General features: G+C 38.7%; 1 protein-coding gene across 2 annotated transcripts; it reads left to right on the plus strand.

Annotated features, from left to right (window-relative positions):
- Positions 1-483: 483 nt before the first annotated feature.
- On the plus strand, positions 484-21,932 carry KYAT3 (kynurenine aminotransferase 3). Of its 2 annotated transcripts, XM_065675565.1 has the most exons (14): positions 485-748; positions 5,044-5,160; positions 8,130-8,188; positions 9,454-9,598; positions 12,614-12,763; positions 13,549-13,635; positions 14,220-14,342; positions 14,433-14,553; positions 15,508-15,584; positions 16,463-16,552; positions 17,121-17,307; positions 18,109-18,182; positions 18,610-18,696; positions 20,141-21,932. In XM_065675565.1, exons 1-14 carry the CDS (start codon positions 488-490, stop codon positions 20,201-20,203), a joined length of 1,641 nt encoding a protein of 546 aa, XP_065531637.1. In that variant the 5' UTR covers positions 485-487; the 3' UTR covers positions 20,204-21,932. The 2 variants fall into 2 exon arrangements, with proteins under 2 accessions (XP_065531638.1, XP_065531637.1); XM_065675566.1 differs by lacking the exon at positions 5,044-5,160 and having other exon boundaries at positions 484-748.
- The last annotated feature ends 1,554 nt before the right edge of the window (positions 21,933-23,486 follow it).

The following is a 23,486-nucleotide window of genomic DNA, read 5'->3' on the forward strand; positions in this document are numbered from 1 at the left end:
TCTGTTTATCCTGGTTGTGACGGGGAACTTTATAAATGGAACTCCTGTGACTACGTGGAATATCTTAAGAAACTTGCAAAACCCCATTCTTTCCCTGATAAGGGGTTAACTTAGGTACAAGAGTATTGTATAAGATTTGGACACTTCATTCCTTCCAAAAACACAACCAAAAGAAGTTAACTAGCTAACCCAGTTTACCTCAAATTTGGAAGATGCTATGTATATGTGTGTGTGTAGTTACGTATCAAGATGCATTTGAGCATGAAGAGATCAGAAAATTCAAGTTCTGAAGAAAAGAAACTCCCCCCGAACTTAGCAACGGGGAGATGTTTAAGACGTCCAGCCAACTGCCGTGCCTTACTTTGAGCAGCACCTTTCCACCCGCACTGCATAGCTGCGCCACCTCCACTCACTGCCACCTCAGTGCCCACCTCGGCACAAAGACAAGCGTCGCGCTTTGCCTAATCGCGTCCCCCTCCGAAGCGCCATGCGGCTTTACTCTCCCTTCGGCCTCTCATGGCCGGGAGGACGATGGGGAAAGGGTTTCCCTTGCCCCCCTCGGGCGCCGCCATTTCCCTCAGGGCGCCGGCGAGAAGAAGGGTCTCCCCATTTACCTCAGGGCGGCGGCAGGGAGAAGGGCGCCCCCATTCACCTCAGGACGACGGCGGCGGCGGCAGCAGCAGCACCACCACCAAGCTCCGCCCCGGCGCCTCCGGAGCGCCGCGGTCGGGGCAGGCGGCGCCGGGCGGTGAGTTGTGGCGGCGTGGGTGACCTTCCCCGCCGAGGGCCCACGGGGGCAGCGGCTGCGGGTCGGACCGGGTCTCTCCGTCTCGCAATGGAGAGGCGTAGCCGCGTTTGTTGGTCCTCAGGGCGGCCGGTAGCTAGTGAACCCGGTGAACGTGGAGGGCCAACATGGAGGGCCTGTGGGGGGTGGGGGTTGCTGGTGCCCGGCAGTTCATGCCTTTCCGGGCTTTGTGCTGCAAACGGGGATGCTCCAGGTGGGAATCAGGGTTGGCAGAGGGCGTCGGTGAATGCGTAAGCGCAATATAAAGTGGTTAAACGGCAAAGCTGCTGTATGAGGTGCAAAAGCAAGGAAAAAATCGCACAACGTCGTCCCTCTCCTTGTTCCATGGCATAAAGTTTACTTCTCCATGCTCAGTTATCTCTGCTCCATGTACATTGTGGAGGAAGAAATGACAACATATTTACTACAACAAAGCCTTCATACAGAGTTTTTAATATGAAAGCCCAGCTTCCCAATAGTTCTCTTAGCTTGAAATGGCATTTGTTACCTTTAGATGGTAGAAAAGTAAGCTTTGGAGAGGCCTTCGGTGAGGTGGCACCCTTTATTTCTCTAGAGGTTTCATCCTCTGGACAGGTACAAATTCTTTCAAAGGCTTCACAAGGCGAGATACAACATTCTCCAGGTTTGCATGTCCAACCAAGATTAAACTCAATGCAGATATAGGAGGGATTATATTAACATTATTGTGATGGCTGGTGGGGTTGTGGTGTTTCTAGTGATGTTTGTCACTGAGTCTGAACAGAAAAATACTTGTTACATGAAAAACTGCAGCAGTTCAAGGGGTCCGACCATATGTCAAGTTTAAAGGTGTTTTTATAGAGGTTCTATAACTGAAGCTCCGAAATAAGGGGCAGCAGCATTTGGCTTTGTGTTTCAAAGGGGAAAGAACTCCTTACAAGCATGTATTGTTCCATAACATGCCCCAGTGGCACAGCGGCGTCTGAGGTCAGGGTGTGTGCGACCAGGAGGCCAGGCAGTGTGAAGGGAGCAGAACAGCCTGCAATGCAGAGGTTGTGTGTGTGCTGGACTGGTTGTAAAGCACCGCACGAGCCAAGTGATTGTTAGTACGTAGGTGTATTCATAGTGTTCCCATGACAAAGCCCAACTGTATCTTCCAGTCAAGTTTAAGTCTCCAAATCTGAGTGTAAACCGGATTAGCAGTCAGAATGTGTCTTCCAGACCCACTAAAAAGCATTTACTGTGTTGATCTTCCTGGTAGCTTGCCTTGCTTCCTGAAAATACAGGAAGCTGCAGGAGTAGCCTGCCAATTTTTCCTTGTGTTATTCTCGCCCCCCCCCCCCCCCCCCCGAAGTTCATTTTCTTCTTTTCTTTGTGACTGTGTAAGCCTGAATTCCAGGAGGACTGACTCCTGGTTAGAGCATGAATGCTTCAGAGCACTGAAAATTGGAATGGGATGAAAAGTATTTCTAGCTGTTAATTTCTGAGTTTAACAGACACGACTTGCCCAAAAAGTCAGTGCCTGGCTCCAAGACTGAAAGACAAGACATAAATAAGACAAAGAAAGGAAAAAAGCCCACCACCTGTTCATTTTCCCCAAGCACCGGTGCATTTTCTGTGTTTGAATAAACTTATTTAGGAGTTTAAACAGGGTTTGCAGTACCACTGTTGCTGTTTAGCACTGAGTAATTTTCCTGAGCTGGAAGAAACTTCCTATTTTGATGAGAAAAACTTACCTTAGGACATTATAAAATGTCTCATTGATGTCTTATACATACTTGGTCATTGCTGAAACACATACAGAGTAACAATTAAGTGCGCTCTCATCCTAAAGGTGACAGTAAATAATTCTCTTGAGCCTGTGATATGTAATAACATGTCATGTACAATTATAGTGGGAATGTGTATGTTTGGGGAAAGAAAAAAGTAGGTCTTGTCTCTTTTTTTGAGATCAGTGCGGGAGAGTATTGGGTCCTAATGAGAAGGCCTTTCCCTTTTCTTCCTAGAGTAGCTTAAATGGAAGTCTTCAATGTTGCAGAAGATAAAAGAGGTACTTTTAGAAAGCAAAAAAGTCATTAAAGTATTTTGCAGGAGACTTTCCAATTTAATGGCCAGTAGTCTTCGTTTCTGAGTGCTCTTGAGTTTTTCAGCATCTGCTGGAAAAGTGCCACAAAGATTGAAATATAGTGGGACAAGGGTTACATGCAGGTGCCTTCCCTTACTGAGGCTGTTCAGCAAAGTACTGTTCCCATAATGTACCTCATAAAGTTTTCACAATTTCTGTGTTTCTGTGGTGTTAAAGTAGGATGTAATTTTTTATTTGAGGTGTTTCAAGTACTCACAGAGATTGACCACACCACAGTGATACAGGCTATATATCATTGTGCTGTGTTGTGGTTTTGTATGATTGCCTTGTGGCAAATGGTGGCCTTTCAAATACCACACTTTTAGTGCAACATGGCTAGAAATATTTACAACTGTTAATAATTTTTCCCACAAAAGTTGCAAGTTAGTTTTGCATTTAAGGTTTTCAAGGTCTTTATTTAATTTTGCTGCTTCTCGATACAAAATTAAACTGGCAAAGATGGGCACGTTTGCCCCTCTGTGCTGGCTACTGCAGGCATTAGCTGTGCAAGAGCAGTCCTGTCTCTGGCCTGACCCTGACAGAATAGTACTGTTGTTACAGGCACATTTTAAGATAGTATGTTGCATAAGTTGTTTTTGTAAGCATGCACTGAGAGAGAGGTAAAGGTCTTCACAATCTGTCTGATTTCGTGCAGTTGTTGTCAAAGATTATGTCCAGTGTGCTAAGTTCTGTTATTAAAAGTAACTTAAAGTGTATGTACAGGTAGTTTTAAACAGATATATTCCTTTTGTGTCTTTCAGAGTATCTACTGACTAGTGCCAAAGATTTAATTGCCTTTTGCTAGTCCTCAGGCCAGCAGAGTTGGGGGAATTACCAGCATTCTCTTGCAAAAGTGTCAATGAATTGTATACTTGCAGATTGCTCAATGCAGTGGGATTACACTGCTATTATTGAGGGTCTAACTGAGTCAGCTGCAACTCGATACTGTGTGAGGAAGACCTTAATTTCAGAATTGAGACTGAGTTTCTCACACTGGAATAAGCGGAAGGCAAAATCAACATACTTTTAAAACTTAACTCATTCAATGAGGCATCCTTAAAAGGGAGTTTTGGGTTGACCTTTTGTATTAGCTTACATTAAAAGCATAAATAACAGTTTCTCATTGGAATAAATCCATTTTTAATGAAAAAAATAGTATTTTACTTTGATATTGTATTACTTTCTCTACTTCTGTCTGCAAAGCTTGCATGGTATTGTTTTAACAAGGAATGGCATTTCTTTGTTTCTACTACAAGTAGTATAGTTTTTTTCTTTTTTTGTTGTCATCCACATTTGAGATAGCAAAGTCTAGGGGGAAGCAGAGGTTGTCTATTCTTTAATGAATGAACTATGGAAAACAAAGTTAATTTTATTGCTGTGGCTACTGTGCTTCTGACATAGGTCTGTGGTTACATGTTTTTCTCTGTCAAAATGACTGAAATGTGTAAATGTCATCCAGTATTTATGTGTAGAAATATTTTTTGGAAGTAGTTGCTTGAAGTGCCAGGTCTTACTTCTTTTTATAGTTACTGATTAACAGGGCACATTTTCTTTAGTCAGTGAATGATCTGTTACAGCATACAGAATGTCCTTTCTAGCTAGCTGTTTTCTGCCGAGGAAGAGATTTGATGTTTGCCAAATCACTGTGGCAAAACTTAGTATAGTTATGTAAAGTGTGTTGGCCTGTCTCACCAGTGTGACTGGTGATCTTAAATATCTCTGTTTCAGAGTACTTGATTTGAAACAGTTGACACCAGTTTTAAAGCGGTGTGGCTTTTTAAAAGTTGGGCTCTTGTTCTGTTTGAATTGACAATTGTAATAGTGATTTTTATTACACAAACACATTTTAACAACAATTCTAACAGAGACTTTAAACCTTGAATTGCATTTAATCTTAATAGTCATTCAAGGAAAAGGAGATCAGTGCTGTCAAACAGAGGAAACCTTCCATCTGAATGGCATTTAGAAATGTTTTGCAGTCCTGTCAGTTAAAAAGTCTGATCCTCTAGACTTATAAATGATTAGGTAATAATTTACTAGAACTTATTTCAGTGAAACAAAATCACTGAAGGGAAGAGAAGGGAATCTTATCTTTTAAAACTGCTTAGTGAGGTGTAGAAACTCATTGCTGGAATCTGTAAGTTTTTTTTTTCAGGTCATTTATTATGCAGGCATGCTTCTTGCTTCACGAAGCTTCTGTTGCCTTGGCATTAGAATATACCAACTCCAAACAGATTTGTTTTCCAGATCCATCAAACTTTCAGCCTCTGCAGTAAGTATTCCTTCAGCTTCCTAGAAGAAAATATTCTGCCCTATATTTTAGGGATGCAGTAATTTTGCGATGTTGCCAATATCTATGCATTAACTGTCTTTTCTTTATCTCTTGCTACACTGATCCAAACATTTAGTATCAAGAACAAAATAAGATATTTGAATCAGTAAAATATTTAACCACACTAGCATAACAGAATTTGGTGATTATTGCTTTCTGTGCCTTTTTCAGCATCTATCAGGCCAGACGGGTTGCCTAGTTAGGGCACTAGAGCTTATGATACAGGAGACAGGTTAAATCCCAGCTTTATCAGAGTCTTTTGGTAAGACAGTTAATTTCTTTGTATCTCATTTTTTCTTTAATGAACTGAGAATAGTGGTGCTTCTTGACAGTGCAAGGACAAGGGGTATGTAAGTACCTTAAACTTAATTTTATATAAAATCTTCTCAATTTCCCATCCTAACTGCTTGTAAGATTGTGTATTTTCAAGTCCTCTAGGTTTTTTTTTGAGGGAAAACAGAGCTTTGGAACATGGTGGGTGGTTGGAGGTCACACTCTGCACTGCATATAGAACACTGGAATGTAAATTGTGTTCTGGCTCAGAACAGGAGTTCATCTAGTCAGCGAACTGGGTCAGCCAAGACACGTGTTAGAGCCTTCAAAACAGATGTTCAAATCATTATAATGGATGGTTGTAGCATATTTTGCCCATATGAAAAGTTTCTTTTTGTGTGCAAAAGGAGGTCACCTTTTGCTTGAGTCAGGTACTTACATGCTGTAAGTATTTTTATTCTATTTAATGGAGTTAGATATTCTCAGTAAAAGTGAAGTCTAAACCTGGTTGGTTTTGGTTTGTTTTTTTTTCTTTACATCTTGGCTTCAGTTGTAGCTTTTGACTTTGAGTTCCACAATTCAGTTGTGTGCCATGCAAAAGTATTTGCTTCTATTGTTATTAAAGATATTGACATTCAATTTAATCATGAGTTTCTTTGTGTTTAGAAGAAAGATAAATACAAGCAGCACCTGACTGTGCTGTTTTTACTTAACACTTTCTTTGATAGAAAGGCTGTGTTTCCCTAACACTTTCTCTGATAGAAAAAGTTAGGGATAGTCTGATAGAAAGTGTTAGGGAAAGCAGGATGTCAGATGAGAGAGAGCTTGATGAGAACATACCTCTCCTACTTAGCACCAGTCTTAAACTCATGGAAATCCTAGCCCTGAAATGGTTTATTATCAAGCGATGACATAGTTGGCTGAAAGAAAACAGAGTCTTAAGAATTCTCATGACCTTCTGGCAGAAAGAATGCTACTTGAGGTATCATTTTAAAATGTCAGTTAATTGGTTGGCTTTCTTCAAGTAATAAAGTGGACCTGAACCTCACTGCAAGATGGATCTGTGAAAACCTGAAAACTGATGCAGGACTAGCTATTCTGTTTTAAAACTAGTTTCAAGGCACAAGAAAAAATACATGGAAAGACTTGGATCATTAAATACTTAAAATAGTATGACAGCTGTAGAGATGAAAGCTTATTTTACTTGTCAGCACATTTTTTGTAGCTAGGGAAAGTTACGTATGCAGTTAAGCTTTACATTATAGTTGATTACAAAAGTTCTGCAGTTGATAAGCCTTCAGCTTTTAGCAAATTGAAACAATTTTAAGAAGAACTGGTTGATGGAACAAATTTACCCGTAGCAGTGTACAGAATTCTCATTAGTAACTGGAAGGATTTAAGTTGAGACTTCTTATTCCTTGTAGCATGAATAGTTATCAAGCACGTGAAAAAAAAAAGTATGTGTGTGCACATTCTAAGTAGTACCTGTGTTATTTGTATTCATATAGTAGAGCCAAACATTCATCTTAGTTACCAAGAGATACACTGTAAAATCCGATTCATCTTCTAGACCATGTATGTGTTTTTAAATATAGTACAGATTACCTAATAAGAACTCCCTCTTAGCTTCCTCTTGCCCTGTATCAAGAAGCAGAACTTAACCTGTCAAGTTATCTTAATGGTTTCTTACTGAGGACAAATAAAAGGTGTCCTGTGCTTGATTCCTCTTCTATTTGTTTCTCGTAAGTGAGGTCAGAATCAGATCTGTAGAGAAGATCTATAAGCAGAGTTGTATCTGTTTAATTTTACAGCTTCCCATTCTTCAAATCATTTTGCATATGGTAGCTTCATTACTGTAAACTGAGTGCCAGCATTATGTTTCTACCATGAGTCATTCTCGATGATTAAAAATTGAAACTTGGAGTGTAATGGTAACACAGACATTTTCTTCTCAGAGGATGGTAGCTAGAGTATGGGTTTTGAATCCTTCACAAAATAACAATAGCTGGCAGTGGTAAATCACTAAAATCAGTAGTTTGACTCAAAGAAACAGAAGTGTCTGGAGTACTGAGGTACTATGTAATTCCTATGTAATTTTTTTCCGGTGTCAAGCTGTTTTACAAAGATAAAATACTTTAAAGTTTTAAAAATCTGAATAAAATAATAAATGTCTTTGCTGTTTTCTTTTTGCCTATCAATTTAAAAAATAAAATTACATTGAAACTGCATGCTTTCCAAACTGGATTGAACAGGAATTTGGATAGAAATAGCACACTCTTTAAGTTCTTAGTGTACCATAGAAAAGAAAAAGAATGTGTGTCCCTTTTTTCAGGTCATCTTTTAAAGCTGTTGAGCTAAATTATGCCCCTGCTCTATCCTTGCTGAAAATTTAGAGGCTTTAGATAATGATGAATGGGAATTTAGGATATTTTTGTGTATTTTCTTGTTAGTCTGAATTCAAGCTATTATAGAAGCTTTAGTGAAAGAACATTCTGTAATTTCATGTAAGTACTGAAGTCATCTGGCAATGGTATATTTGAGAAAGCATGAAGGAGGGTTTGTCATGCAGAATCCAACAATGTAGAACTTTGTCTTTCTTAACAAAACCCTTCTGTCTGTATATTTTGATCTTGCAGACAATGGCCTTCAGACACAAAAACACAAGGCGAATTGAAGGCCTTGATAGCAATGTGTGGTAAGTAAAGGCAAAATAGCTGCAAGTTTCAGAAAACATCTTTGGCTGTTATCTTTATTTTCCGAATTGATAATTACTGCCAGTAAGAAAGTACATAGCACTTGCTATCTCTACTGGAGATTATTGGGTACCTGCTTAGAAGCAGTGAACCGATTCCTGTTAAAGATGTGAATTAAGTCTTATTCTTGAACTGTGAATATTAGGCTTTGGCTTCTCTTCATCTGATAAACCTTATAAGACAAGTATATCTCTTGGGCATGGTTGTATGGCTGACTCCAAAATTTAAATGTTAATTTTGTTGAGTAATGTATTTCAATTACACTTGGTTTGTATTTACCAGATGAGTCAGATTTCTTTTTGAAGCCATTATACTTGTCTTTATAATTTAGTTTAGCTCATTATTTTGAATGAACTTTTTTTTTTGTACGTACTAAATTGGTCTTAAAGCAATATTGCCATCACAGGTAAAAATGAGATTTTATTAGTTGGTTGAAAATACTCTTTCGGTTTCACATTAGTTGTATGTGTGTGTATATGCCTATACACACACAATGTGTTCTGGTCATCCAGCCTCAAACTCATTGTTAGCAGTTTGTATTCATTTTCAACAGAACTGTGGTGCTACATGGGTTTTCTTCTGTTGTTGTTTTGTGGTTTTGTTTTTGGTTTTTAAATCTTGTTAACATTTGGATATGGAGGAAAGGGCAAAATGCAAAGCTTACCTGTGAAGGGAGGTAAAAAAAAGTTGTTCAAGAATCCTAAATGTTTGTATCTGGCAGGCTGCTAGGAACAGTTGATGAAGAGTCTGAAACAGTCCATGCCTAAAATTACAGAAAAATAAAATGTAGCACTCTGAGGCTACCAGAAAGTTTAATGACACCTTCACTTGACAGCATCTAGCCTTAAAAAAAAAAAAGTGCTGTTCTAGCTAGGTCTAGTTAATTTTGCAAAGACAGTAGTGTTCCATCGCTGCCCGTATCCAGAGTTCCTTTGTGCTTGTGCGCGTGGACATCTGAGCATAGTTCTGCTGGCAGAAAAGTTGTTCTGTGGATGCAGAAAGTCAGCCTTTTCTTGGGTTCCTTCTGACTCCTGTGGTTACTTGCCATTTTCCTAGCCCCCACCTCTCCACATGAGCACTCTAATTAAACCTGCCTTCACTGCTTTCGATTTAGCAAACTGAAATACTTTTTTTTGCCTTTTGATGCTAATGAAGGAGAAAAAAATATTATCTGGTATCTTAACTTTAAAGTGCTTTTTCTCTCTAGGGTTGAATTTACAAAGGTGGCAGCAGATCCCTCAATTGTTAATCTGGGTCAAGGCCTGCCTGATATATCCCCTCCCAACTATGTTAAAGAAGAGCTGGCAAAGGCATCAGCAGTTGACAGACTGAACCAGTACACACGAGGCTTTGTAAGTATGTAGAACTTAAGGACTCAAGTTCAGTGGAGAACATGCCACTGGGAAGAAAACATGGACTTTGCTTTTAATTTGTTTTATCTGTAGGACACACTGTTATGTCCCAAGTTAAGTTGATCTAGTAGCCTTATATGTTACTAATGAACATCCTCTGTGTAGGCTTCTTCAAGGCAGACTCCTTCAGCAGGAGGAAAATTGTAGAGCTCATCTAGGATAGACAGTGTTTGAAGAGTCAGATTACAGTTTAGAGAGTGTATATTATACCTCTGATTTTGGTCAGTGTAAACATGAATCAGATGGGATAATGATAGCATGAGAAAGAAATACTTGATACCATTCAAGACAGTGCCTCTGGGATCAAAAGATTCATCTGTAACATTTAGTAGATTTCAGTGGAGTTTGAGAAGTGATGGGCACAGTAAGTTTTTGCCCCTGGAAGATACTAACTATTCTATAAGTTGGCTTGTAGACTTTGTCTTGAGCTGAGTGTGAGTGTGTGGCATTTCTCATTGCCAACGCAAGATATTCAAGTGGACTATTACTGTTCAGTATGACCACTTCCTTGTTTGGTTTGTTTTTCTTTTATTTTGTGGCACAGATAAAGTATATTCCCCAGTTGAAAATCGTGTCTTAGGATTAGTGCAAGACCCTAAGGAGTGCATCTAATATTTTTCTAGATGATCATGTTGTACAATTGTAATAGAGAAATATTGTATAGGCTGGTAGGCCAGCAGTTGTTTTGGTAGTTGTGGCATCATTGTATGTATATTCCACCATAACTTTTTACCTATTCTCTGAGAAACTGCATGTGTTATAACTGTCATTATATGTCATTATATATATATATATATGTATGTATATATATATATATATACACATAGGGAGCAGCAGTAGCCAGGAGCTCCGTAAAGGATAAGCTGCCACAATGAGCAGTGTGAAGACCTCACCAGCCAGGGCCCAAACTCACGGTTCCTGGGCAAGCCCAGAGATTGTTGCTGAGGTCAGCACAGATCACCAGCCAAGACTGTCGTGGTGAGGTGGGCCTTAGGTGAAGCCAGGATGTCAATCCACAGGTCAGGCCTGGTAATGCTAACCACAGTTAGACATAACCCAATGATCACTGGGCATGTCCAGGGTGACACAGCATGTCTAAGGTCAAGCCACAGGTTCAACAGGGTCTATGGCCAGGTACAGGCATGGCTATAACTGAATTGCAGATCAGCAGCCCTACTGCACAGCATTTAAATAGAGCCCCTGGACCAGGGGCACAGCTCTGGGTAGACAGCCAGGTAAGGCTGATCAGGGCCCTGGCAAGAACAGAAAGAAAACAAAAAATCCCCAGTGATTGTAGTTTCATTCCTCCATCCCTCTTTGGATCATTTTTGTTTAGTCACATTTACCTATGTGTAAAGAGTCTCTGGATGTACAATATATATGTATGTAACTATATAAACCTCTCTCTGTATAAACTTAAAAGTATAAAGCAATTATTTTTGTGTCAGACACACAAAGGATGGCTGGCATTTAGTGACCTTACAGGCTAAGCATTAGTATGTTCATCACCCATAGTAAGGTACCTGAAAAGTCTTTGCTTACCAGACAGGAAAGGTTTTGGAGCAGCCTTGGCATAGGGGGAAGATTACAGAGAGAATGGGCTACAGTCTGCCTTCTGACAAATATTCAGAGTGATTCTCTAAATTTGCAAATCAAGCATAAATATAATTTTCCTAGAGCAAACAATTATTCAGTATTTACTTCTGTCACTTTGTTCTTAATTTCCAAATAGTTTGATAATTTCTGTGATAATTATGAATGTTTGCAGATATATTATACTGTAGATAGTAATTAAAGAATTCTTACCAATATTCCTGTTTTCAGTCTGTGCACTTCCTCTCCAAACTTACGCACTTACAAGATTTTGGAGCATAAGTATTTGTGGTGGTAAATATGGGAGGGATGAGTAGGAATGATGCACATCCATTTGATAATTGAGATGTTGTAGCTCTCTGCCACGCTTGGACCTCTCCTTGACAGTAGGGCTATGGCTTGTAGAGCGGCCTAATGTGACTTGGGTGGTGCAGCATTCCTGTGTAGCTGACACACATGGCAAGCAGTGGCTGTCCTTTGAATCAACAATGACTTGTAAGCCTCAATTTATAGTAATGTTTCTGTTTACAGAAGGGTTTGTGGTGTATGTCTTGTGTGTAGAGGTACAACCCTCAATATTTTAGAGAAGGATTTCTTTGCTTAGTTGCATTTTCTCTAGGAGCTGTTTTCTGTTTCTACCAAGCATCTAAAAAGAAAAAAGATTTTCCTGTAGTTTTCCTGTAGAAAAACCTGTAGTTTTTCTGAGGAAACAGAATTATGCCGTCTTATATCATATTGTATATGATCTTTGTTGCATGTTTTTGTTTCTTCCACATTTTGAGAAGAGTATGTTAAGTGCAATGGAGGGGACACAAATGGTGAATGGTGCTCTGAGATTTGGGATACGACTATATGAATCATCATTCTGATCACAAATGCTGTTAATTGGCAGTATATAAACAGATAAAAAAGATTCCCCTTGCACCAAATATTTTTTTAGTTGAAAGATGGGGAAGGAAACAGAAGGAGCTTCAGATAGAAATATGGGCAGGTGTGAAAGATACTCTAAAGGAGTTGAAGACGAATTGGTGTCAGAGTATTCCCTTCTCTCCTCCTGTCTTTTGTCTCCTGTAGGATCCCTGGAGCTATCCTGAGATGTGATAAAAAGATAGAAATTTAAAAGCAAAACAAGGAGTTTTTCCTAGTAGATAGCGAATAACTTGAAACTACTTTTCTTCCCTAATGCACAAAAACTTTAAACCATTCTACCTGTTAAAAGCCATTAACGCTGAGGGTTCATCTCATTTTTTCTATTTTAAAATGTATTATTTCAATACACGTGTTAAGAAAGAAAAAAACAGACATGGGCTGTGTGCATTGTCAGGAACAGAGTCATCAGTTGGATTTGTTTGCTTTGAACAGGGACATCCGTCGCTGGTGAAAGTCTTGTCTCAAGTGTACGAGAGAGTTTGTGGCAGAAAGATAGATCCTCTCACAGATATCCTGGTGACCGTGGGAGCTTACGGATCTCTCTTTAGTACAATACAGGCATTAATTGAAGAGGGAGATGAAGTAAGTTTTTATTTGAAATAAAATAAAATATATTCAGGTATACTGACTGAAATGGGAGTTTGCCTGCTTTTTATTTGTTCACTTTTAAATGTAAGTTAATGTTGGGGCTTCTTTCTGATCTCTATTTAGTGTGGTTTGTTACAGTTGTACCTCTGACTTACAGTTTCAGAAGTTGTGATCAGGAGACTGTCTTTTGGATGCCCTCCTGTCATTCACCAACTTAAAAATCCCTTTCTTTCATACTTCGGGTACCTGTAGCAGTTTCTTTTTCACTCTTACGTGACATAACACACGCTGATTTCTTATGTGAGAAAACCTGTGGGATGTTATCTGAAACAACAGACTAATGGTGGCACAAAGCACTGTTGGTGTTTGAGTAACCAATGTGTATCAAGTTCTATTTAGGACCGTTGCATAGCAGCATAGGTAGCAGAAAAGCAGGAATGTCCATTAACAAAAATTTGTTTGTTTACTGTACTAGCTGTGATGATTCATCCCTAAGTTCTCTGCCATTAGCATTTGTTTTCTTTCTTGTTTGTTTGGTTTCCTGTTATCTAGCCTCAATGCGATTTTCCTTTAATTGATCCTCTTTTTCTACCAGCAAATTTTCTTTTGAGATTTCTAGATACTTGGAAATCTTGCTCTAAAATATTTTGCAATGTTAGATCAGGATGGAGTGCCAGAGACATTATCGATAAAGTTATACCACTAAAGTAAAGCTGGAAACATGATGGTATCATGCACGGTAAACTATCTGTTTCTGATACTGATGATTGTCATTTCAGGTAATAATAATAGAGCCATTTTATGACTGTTACGAACCAATGGTAAAGATGGCAGGTGCAAAGCCTGTTTTTATCCCTCTGAGATATGTGAGTAGCTTTTTTAAGTATTACTTATATAAAGTTTCACATCCATAATCGATAGTTTGATGAAGACCTAGGTGGTGCTTTTCTGTGTAGTTTTTCATAGCATTCAATTACATTAAAATGAGCTAGATTGCTATAGCAGATTCCTAACTGCTTGGCCATTTTCGTATGGATAAGGAGGAGGCAGAGGCCTTGAATATCTCTCCGGTGGTGATGAGTCTTTCCAGCCAAGCCACTTTTTCTAGTGTCAGGGAAGGCCATAAACTCTCCTGTCATGTGACCGGGCTTCCTGCGTTGCACACCATTATAATCGGCGTGTGTGCAACCAGATCCTGGAAACCAGTTTCTGGGGAGGCTTTTAAGACACACATTAGCCAGGAGAGGACAGCCACCGTAAAAATAATTTACCTTGCTTTTAGCCTTCCTGCCTGTTCCTAGCAGTGCCTTCTCCCAGGACAGGTTGAATAGGTTGTCAGCTATAGTTATAAAGGTGTCTGAGGGTGGTAATTCGGGCATCTTTGTTAGGCTGTAATATGTTGTATTCATGTAATGCATAATTATATATATATATATATTTTTTTAATTAGAAAAATAATGGAAACTCTGCATCAAGTGCTGATTGGGTCTTAGATCCAGCTGAACTTGCAAGTAAATTTAATTCCAAAACAAAAGCAATTATTCTGAATACCCCACACAACCCTGTAGGCAAGGTAAGAGTCCTGCTTTAACACTACTGTAATTTCAGTGTATGCCTTGTATACTGTGATTAATACATTGTCCTTTACTTTCTTGTATCCCAGGTGTTTACCCGGGAAGAGCTCCAAGTAATAGCTGATCTTTGTATTAAACATGATACCCTCTGCATCAGTGATGAGGTGTATGAATGGCTGGTGTATAAAGGAAACCAACACATTAAAATAGGTGCTGATTTTTTGGTGGAGTCTTAGAAATGGTTGTAGAATGATGTTGTAAGAACAGATTCATTGGTAGTGGTTCTAGCGTGCAAATGAGGTGGACATGGATGTTGTTGACCACTGCAGTTGCAATAGTGGTATGACCTTGTCTAACTTCATGTCTCAGACTTATAAATGTGTCTTGATTTATATGTTTCTGTTGAAAATGAATTTATTTGGAGAGTCCAAATGGAGCTCACCTGAAGCAGTGTACAGAAAAAAAATTGCAAAGTACAGGAAGGGACCTTTGCTCTGTCGTCTCCTTGGAAAGGAAACGAGATTTTGGTCTCCTACTAGATACAGAGATAGGCCTTCATGCATCCCTTAATCCATGCAGACATCCTTACCTAGCTGCTATTGTCAAATTATATAATAAACTGTAATTTATTGACTCACTCCGCTAGTTGTACTGTTCTTATAGTTGCTTCTGGGTTAGAAGTCTTAGTAATCTTTTTGTTTTTCTGATGTCTGGGACAGCCAGTGACACTGACCAGGACAATTGTGTCAAAATGGCTTGCAGTGCCTGAGTTAATGTTGCATTTGGGGCTGTTCTCAGGCATCAGAAATAATGCTGTCTTGAGATGAATGGGTAGTCACTTCTCAAGATTGTGTCTTTCTTATGAATAATTACACATCTTGGCTGAGTATAACTAACACATAGCTTTCACAAACTGTGCCTCTCATTTTCTGCCTCTTCATTCTTCTGTCATTAATCCTTACCTTCTTTTCATAGCAAAAAGCACTGACCCATATATTTTTTCTCATTTGCTACAGTTGCTATAATTTTAGAATATTCTCATTGTTTGCTTAATATGATGGAGTGATATCAACATACAGCTCTGAGTTAGGGGGAGTACAGATTTATAACTGCGTGGAATATGTGAGTGCATCTGTACCCAATACATTTTTTTTTCATGTACAGCTACCTTGCCAGGTATGTGGGAAAGAACAATAACTATAGGAAGTGCTGGAAAAACATATAGTGTAACTGGCTGGAAGGTAAGAATCAATGTAAGAGTTCAGTTCTATAAATAACAATGCATTTATTACACTAAAAAAGCCTCTGTTTTTATGACGTGTGTTTTGAAAGCTTCTGGCAAATCTCTGTGTCTCCAAAACATGAAGGTATCATTCAGTTGGAGTAATTACCTATCTTCAACACTCATGTTTTAATTCTTTTCTTGTCTCTCAATTAATAAGGTCTTCTGAGAAAGCAATACTAAGCAAAAAATAAACACTGTATGATTTGTTCAAAACCAGTCAAGATTCAGGGTGAAAACGTGGATATTATTGTATTGTAACTTTTCAGTTTTGTGGTGACCTTTTCCAGGTTGTGGGAAGGGTATGTTTTGGAATGGCTTATATTTCTGTAAAATATTTAATGATAATATTTTGCTTTACTTTAAAATACATATCAGAAAGTAAAAAAAAAAAATATTTGTTTGGCAACTAAATTCTTTTTTCTTCTTCACCTGTGTTCAAATTGAACCATGACATAGCTGATCCAGTAGTGAGCTTTTGTTTTATGCTCCTTTGACACAGGAACTTATGAGATGTAAAGATTCAAAACCAATTAGGAGTAAGATCCCTAATAAATGCTCAGTTTGATTTCTAACACTTTATATATGAAAAGTTTGGTCAGTACTCTGTGAGAGAGAGGGACAAGTGAAATTATACTTCTGTCTCAAATTAAGGAATTTTTTAAAGACATCATTCAGCAAACTTCATGTAAACCAGCTCTTAATTCTTTATCAAAACCAATTCACTATCAATTCATAAAATAAGAAAACTTGAGACACTGCCTGATTTGAATTCTTTGCTAATTTTTAGTAGTACCACTGCTGTAAGTATAACAGATGCATGCTTTCTTCCCTTAGCTTGGTTGGTCTATTGGCCCCCAGAACCTGATAAAGCATTTGCAAGTTGTTCACCAAAATACGCTGTATACTTGCCCAACTCCATTACAGGTAGGTACATAAGGGGCAGAGGAGGTGATTTTCTGGTGTAGCAAATTGTAGGTCTCACTGTAATAGTACAATAATCACAACAGTGAATTTTTAGTTGTCAAAATATATACCTGAGGTGCAAGAAGAGCAGACACATTTATCAGCCCACCAGGCTTTTGACTGAAAAAATAACATCACAAATAACACAAAAAATCAGCAAATACAAGTTGTTGCAATATGGGCTTGTTTTACTGACCATTAGCTCTATCTGCTAGTTTGTAGTATTCTATTTTATGTTCTTATGAATAATTTAAACTTTGCTTCAATTCAGATTGTAAATCCTCATGTCAAGGACTGTGATTCTGTCTATGATTAGCACCTAGCGAATGATTGGGTGCTTTGGGTGTTGCCACAGCACAAAGTAACAAACAAATTACGTGCTTGGATGTAGCTCGTGTAATTTGTATATGGTGATTTGCTTAAATAAGGACCTGGATCTAAGAAAAATCCATGTGATTTCAGTAGAAAGTATGTGTCTGTGCGTTTTCTGAGTGTCCATGAGTACTTTGAACATTGACTATCTTTCCAGGAGGCTTTGGCACAAGCATTTTGGATAGACTATAAACGCATGGATGACCCAGACTGCTATTTTTACTCACTGTCTCGAGAGCTGGAAAGCAAGCGTGATCGGATGGCTCAGCTACTTCAAGACGCTGGACTAAAGCCTGTTGTTCCAGATGGAGGATATTTTATGATTGTTGATGTTTCTACATTAAGTTAGTATAAAGTTTATTAAAAAGGGTGTGGAAAGTGAATATTTTAGTAAATCTGACAATGCAGCTTTCATTTTAAACTATATTCTCATTTCATGTTTGCATAACATTGTCAGAAGTGTTAACTGGGATTGAATTTTTCTGTTTTACCTTAACCTGGGAGGCAGGTTTTGCTTTAGCAAAGCTTTTGTTTGTGATCCTAATTACTGTCCATGTTTTGCAAAGCTTTGGCAAGGTTTTAGGAAGGATAAAGGAGGTGTATAAAAAAATCTATGTTAAAAAGGTCTATGATTATTAAAAAAATTGAAGGAATTTGAGGAAGAATTCCCACAGGGAAACATTTTCTATTTCCACATTTTTCACTAACTGGTCCTAACGGCACTTGTCATTCACACAAGAATGTTTAAATACAACTGGATCTTGCAGTGCTACCATATGTCAGGAAGTTTTAGATACCTCAGTTTCACAGATGTGAAAACAGCAGTTGCAGTGATTATTGCTCCCCATCCAATAAATACAGTCTTCAGTACCCTCCACACTCCTGATTCCTCAATAACCCAGACTTGGAAGAGGACTTGAAGTACTGCATGGCTTTCATCCAAGCTACATGTCTGAGTTTGCTTTGAATGGAAAGCAAGTGCTCAGATCAGAATGGAAAAGCTCAATCTGTTGGCCTATTTTAATTTAACATAAAAGCATACATCTTTGTTCTTAAGTATTAACTATAATGAAGTGTTGTTAATGAATGCCTTCGCAGTGGAGTCTAGGAAATCTTACAACATGTTTGTTTTAATTTTGTTTTAGATGTGGATCTCTCTGATGTAGATGCGAAAGAAGCTTATGATTATAAATTTGTCAAATGGATGATAACATCTAAGGTAAGGTGTCTTAGTAGTACCCTAGGTTTAGAAATTCTTTTCTATTGAAAGAAAGAGCAGTGCAACTGTACTTATTAAACAATAGAGATATTCCATTTGGTGTTTATAGTAACTGCTGATCACGATATTGCTAAAATATTGCTAAATATGCCGAAAATTTACCCTGTAGATTGTATTATGTCCCAGCACTTTTCTTTCAGCATGCTTAAATGCTAGTGGTACATAAGTACCTTTGAAATGGTTTTCCTGAGAAAAGTAATTTGAATTCAGTTAAGCCTAGCTAGTGCATGCAAAACCAAACCTTGTCTTTCCCTCACATGTCTACAGGGAGAGTTCTAGAAATAGAATAGTAAAATCATGCTCAAACCAGATATTTTTATTTATATACACATCTGTAAGCAAACAATATTTCTGGTTTATGTTTCAGAAGCTCTCAGCAATTCCTCTTTCAGCATTCTGTGGTCCTGAAACAAAAAGGCAGTTTGAAAAATACATACGGTTTTGCTTCATTAAGGTAAATACGTGTCCTGGGAGGACTTAAGACTCCTGAAAATCAGTGCAGTACTGAAATCTGCAGCAGACCGTTACATTTTGCACAGGATTTCCTGAGTTGGATGGCTTTAGGAACAGAAAGCTAGCTTGGTGTAAAATTCAGCACAAAGTGGCTTCAACTGTCTTTTTGCTGAGTGACTTTAAATCATCACTGTGGGTGGCAAGGCTAAGAAGGGCAGTTGACAGAAAACAGCTGGTGCGAAGGCCTTTTTTAGCTTCCTCTGATTTTTAATAATGTTCTTGGCCATTGGTGACAGTGAAAATGAGTTACACTGGTACACTCTCAATTAAGGTGAATTCTGTAATCCAGAACAGACACCCATTCAGTTTCCAACCACAAAAACAGTGGTCACCTTCAAGTTTAACTTACTTTACTGAAAAAGTACAGTGTTTCACATGAAGTCCAAATTACATACGAAAACAAAGACTCAGGAAGTTATTTTACATGTTTTTTATGCATTGGCTTCCTTTTCACATATTCTTAGAACCATAGAATCGTAGAATGGTTTGGGTTGGAAAGGACCTTAAGATCATCCAGTTCCAACCCCCCCGCCATGGGTAGGGACTCCTCACATTAGACCATGTTGCCCAAGGCTCTGTCTTCCTCCTGTTGAATCTGTTCTTGAAAAGACTGGAAGACTATGGGGACAGGTACATAAACTTTGAAAAGCCTGCAGCCTTAAGATGTTTCCTGGTGGTTCTGTGACAGAGTCAACATAATGGAACATGGGCAAGTCTTTAACTGTTCTAGTATAAAGACCAGAGCCTTAGCTTGATCCAGTAATGAAGGGGAGTTTCTGCTTCTGTTATCCAGCTCTTTTGATGCAGTATAAAGACCATGATAAAAACCGAGCCAGTAACAACCAGGATGAAACTTGCTGGTTGTGAATGTGAACAGTACTAATCATACAAGACTACTTGTATGACTCACCAGGTTGTAGCCAAGCCACACAACTGGCTAGTGGATAGAATACCCATGTTTAGGGGAATTATGTTTGAGTAGTTCACAGCATGACTTTGTTGCATGGAGATTTAAAACTCCTGACTGTTCACATAAAGATTTGGAAACTATGCTAGCGTGTCTCCAGTATAGAGCTGCCAAGTACATCACTGCATGTATGCCAGGCATATAAGAAGTACTGCTTTCATTACATTTGGTAATATGAATGCTGAGAAAATATGTTATCTTTTAAATAAACCTAACAAATATTTGCAAGGAGTCAGCCTTAAATTCTTTGTGTAGTCAAAATTTGTAGCTATAACTGTTAATGAAGAACTGACTGACAGATACTCGCAGGATGCAAGTGGAACTGCCAAATATTGATTTGGGATGATATAACCATGACTGTTACTCTCTTTTCAAGAACTCCATACTTGCAGTAATAGTGATATTCCTTATTTTGCAGAAAGACAGCACACTGGATGCAGCTGAAGTGATTCTGAAGAACTGGAATAAACAGACAGCCTGATTTTTCTCACTAACTCTTCCATCTGGTATTATTGTCTAATAATAGGGGTTTTATTACAAATTTAAGAACAAATGACTTAATACAGCACAGAATTACTGACATTGTAAATAACTTCGTGCTGCCACCTGCTGAGGAGTTAATGATTTACTGAAATGGGATGCAGCCAGAGGTTATTTTCAGTCTTTTCAAGAGAATTTCATGTTTTTCCTGAAAAGAAAATCTATGCAAGTCACTTTTCCTACAAATTTTTCTCTTTCCGTAAAACTCTGTGTAAAATAAATAGATGCTACAGGTATTTTAAAACTGAAGAGAAATAAAGTGGGAGGTGGTTTTGGTATGAGATAGTATAGGAAGTAGGATTGAGACTTAAAAATAGTAGTTAGTGAAACCTAATAGCCTGCAGTGGATGAAAGTTAAGATATGCCTCATATTAGATAATTGCGCTGACTTTCTACATGCTCACCTACCTACCTTGTCCATGCACAAATTGCCTCAGTTTAAATCAAGTGACTGAGTTAAGTCAATTCAGTGTTTACACTATAAGCAAGATTGGAAAGTGCTAAGTTGCATAATTACTATGTCATTTTCCCAGAATCATGTGTGCTGTTCCGAAAGTAATCAGTCCTTAATGAATTTATACAAGTGGCATCCAGAACAGGAATTCTATTCACAAATGTCTGCCTTTTTGGTTAATTATTACATGGATAAATCTACAAAGCAAAATAGGAGACTTTTCATCATCCTTTTGTTCACAACACTGGTGACTTCACACCAAACTTACATAAAACTCTATAGATCTAGGGGGACCATGAAGATGGGCTGTGCTATGGAGCTCAGCTAATTCTTTTTCAACCTCAGTTGATAAAGGACTGTTTCAAGAGAGATCAATATTTCTAGTTGCATCCTTTTCGAGTTCTCTCTGCGATCTTTTAATGTGTGGGAGCAGAAGCAGTCCAGGTAGGTAACTTTTTAAGGCTGCTTGCGTTGTTCTCCATGTGGTTTCTATTTTCTTCCCACAGGCCTTACTGTGGAAAGCCTCAGCAAATTCAGTAACTAGTTCTGCAAATATTTGACTCATTCTGTAATCACACAGCTGGAATCTTAACTGAATTCCATCAGACTGTGACCATGGCCTAAAAAAAAGTATAGAAACTGGATTGTGAGAACAGCTGCCAGGCTTTTTCATTAGTGCTTCTTGCTCTTGGGCTTTTGGGAGTCCAGTAGCTTGGAATTCTGTAGTTTTGTAGCTGTCTTACACTGCCATTCCCCAAATGTCACCAGAGGATGATTGGCTGGTATTGTTAAAGTGGTGTGTAGTCTTTGTGTAGAAGAATCATCAATTTAGTAATTAAAATAACTGAGATTTCAGCATGAATTTCATGTGGAAATTGCTACATTAAATTCCTGGAGGAACTTTTTTTTTTTTTTTTTAAGATACTAAATTTCTGTGAAATCTGAACTCTATTTTACAGTTCATTTCTGTAAGTTGCACTGGGGAGCTGTGCTGTTGCAGAAACCACGAGGGCAGTGCAACAGTATTGAGCTGCAGGAGCATTTAGAAAAGGAAAATGCTGCTTTAGCTGAGAAGTAAATTGTTATGAAAGTAAACCATTTTTTCCAGCATAAAACCACAGGTTGCTATGAACTGTTTGTATGATTTTGCAAATAAAAAAATCATAATTTCTTAAGCCTCTGAAATGACATAAAATAATAAAATACTTTAATTTTGGTTTCTTGTCCTTGAAACAGGTACTTCACAATGCCATTAAGGCTTACACAAGTAATGCTATTTTCATCATTGTTGTATACAGAAAATTTTAAAGATCATTGCATCATGCTTCTCTTGAAGGTGACAGCTAAGGAGCACAAATCTCTGAAGTATTTTTAAAGCCCTGTTCCTGCAGTGTAAGATGTCGCTGAGATAGCTGGCTTGTCAGCATGTGTGCACATACATAACTCTGGCCTCACAACAGTAGTCAGGTATTAAGGGTTCTTCCATTCACCTTTCTTTACAATGTTTCCATACTCTGTTAAAGAAATAAATCATAGAATCCCAGACTGGTTTGGCTTGGAAGGGACCTTAAAGCCCATCCAGTTCCAACCCCTTTCCACGGGCAGAGACACATTCCACTAGAGCAGGTTCCTCCAAGCCCTTGTGTCCAACCTGGCCTTGAACACTGCCAGGGATGGGGCAGCCACAGCTTCTCTGGGCACCCTGTGCCAGCGCCTCAGCACCCTCACAGGGAAGAACTTTTGCCTAATGTCTTCTCTAAATCTCCCCTCTGTCAGGTTAAAGCCATTCCTCCTTGTCCTATCTCTACAGGCCCTTGTCAGAAGTCACTCTCCAGATTTCTTGTAGACCCCTTTTAGGCACTGGGAGCTGCTCTAAGGTCTCTCTGGAGCTTTCTCTTCAGGCTGAACAAGCCCAGCTCTGTCAGCCTGTCTTCACAAGAGAGGTGCTCCGGCCCTTGCAGCATCTTTGTGGCTTCCTCTAGACTCGCTTGAGCGGGTCCGTGTCCTTCTCAGGTTGGGAGCCCCAGAGCTAAACACAGTACTCCAGTGGGATCTCATGAGAGCAAGAAAATGCACATCACTGCTTCCAAAAAGATTATGTAACACACTTACATTACTCTCATTGGCAAATAGGAGACCCTGTGAAGGACTGGTCTATAATATGCATGAAAGAAAGGATATGCAGGGCTGAAGAGGAAATTGGGCAAAGTAGTTTTTCCATTTTTATGTTTGTTTCAAGTATCTCATTAGTATGATAATAACTTACCTGCTAAAGCACCTGATTTGTGTTGAGACACACAGGTGGCCAGTGTTTAAAGATAGTATAGGTGCAGAGCCTTATTTGTGTGTGCTGGTTTTAACCAGGATAGAGTGAATTTTGTTCATAGTAGCTAGTACAGGGCTGTGGTTTGCATTTGTGCCAAAACCAGTGTTGGTAACACCTGCATTTTAGTTACTGCTGAGCAGTGCTTACACAGCCTCCAGGTGTTTTCCTCCCCTCATACTGCCCTGGCAGTGAGTAGGTTGGAGGTGCACAAAAAGTTGGGATAGCTGATAATTCCATGCCATATGACTTCATGCTCAGCAACAAAACTGGGGGGAGGTTGGCAGGGGGTCCAACTGCTCAGGGACAGGCTGAGCGTCATTGATTAGTGGTGAGCAACTGTCATTTGCAACACTTGTGTCTTGGGGTTTATTTTCCCCTAAGACTTTTTTTTCCCTCTTTTCCTTAAATTTGTAAAATTTAGTATTATTTATTTTGGATAAATAA

Source organism: Lathamus discolor, chromosome 3 (genome assembly GCF_037157495.1).
Source record: "Lathamus discolor isolate bLatDis1 chromosome 3, bLatDis1.hap1, whole genome shotgun sequence".
NCBI classification, from domain to species: domain Eukaryota; kingdom Metazoa; phylum Chordata; class Aves; order Psittaciformes; family Psittacidae; genus Lathamus; species Lathamus discolor.

Coding starts and splice junctions, on each gene's coding strand:
- KYAT3 (XM_065675565.1), top strand. CDS start 488: ATGCGGCTTTACTCTCCCTTCGGCCTCTCATGGCCGGGAGGACGATGG. Junction 9,599..12,613: donor ACCAGTACACACGAGGCTTT/GTAAGTATGTAG, acceptor TGCTTTGAACAG/GGACATCCGTCGCTGGTGAA. Junction 14,554..15,507: donor AAACCAACACATTAAAATAG/GTGCTGATTTTT, acceptor TTTCATGTACAG/CTACCTTGCCAGGTATGTGG.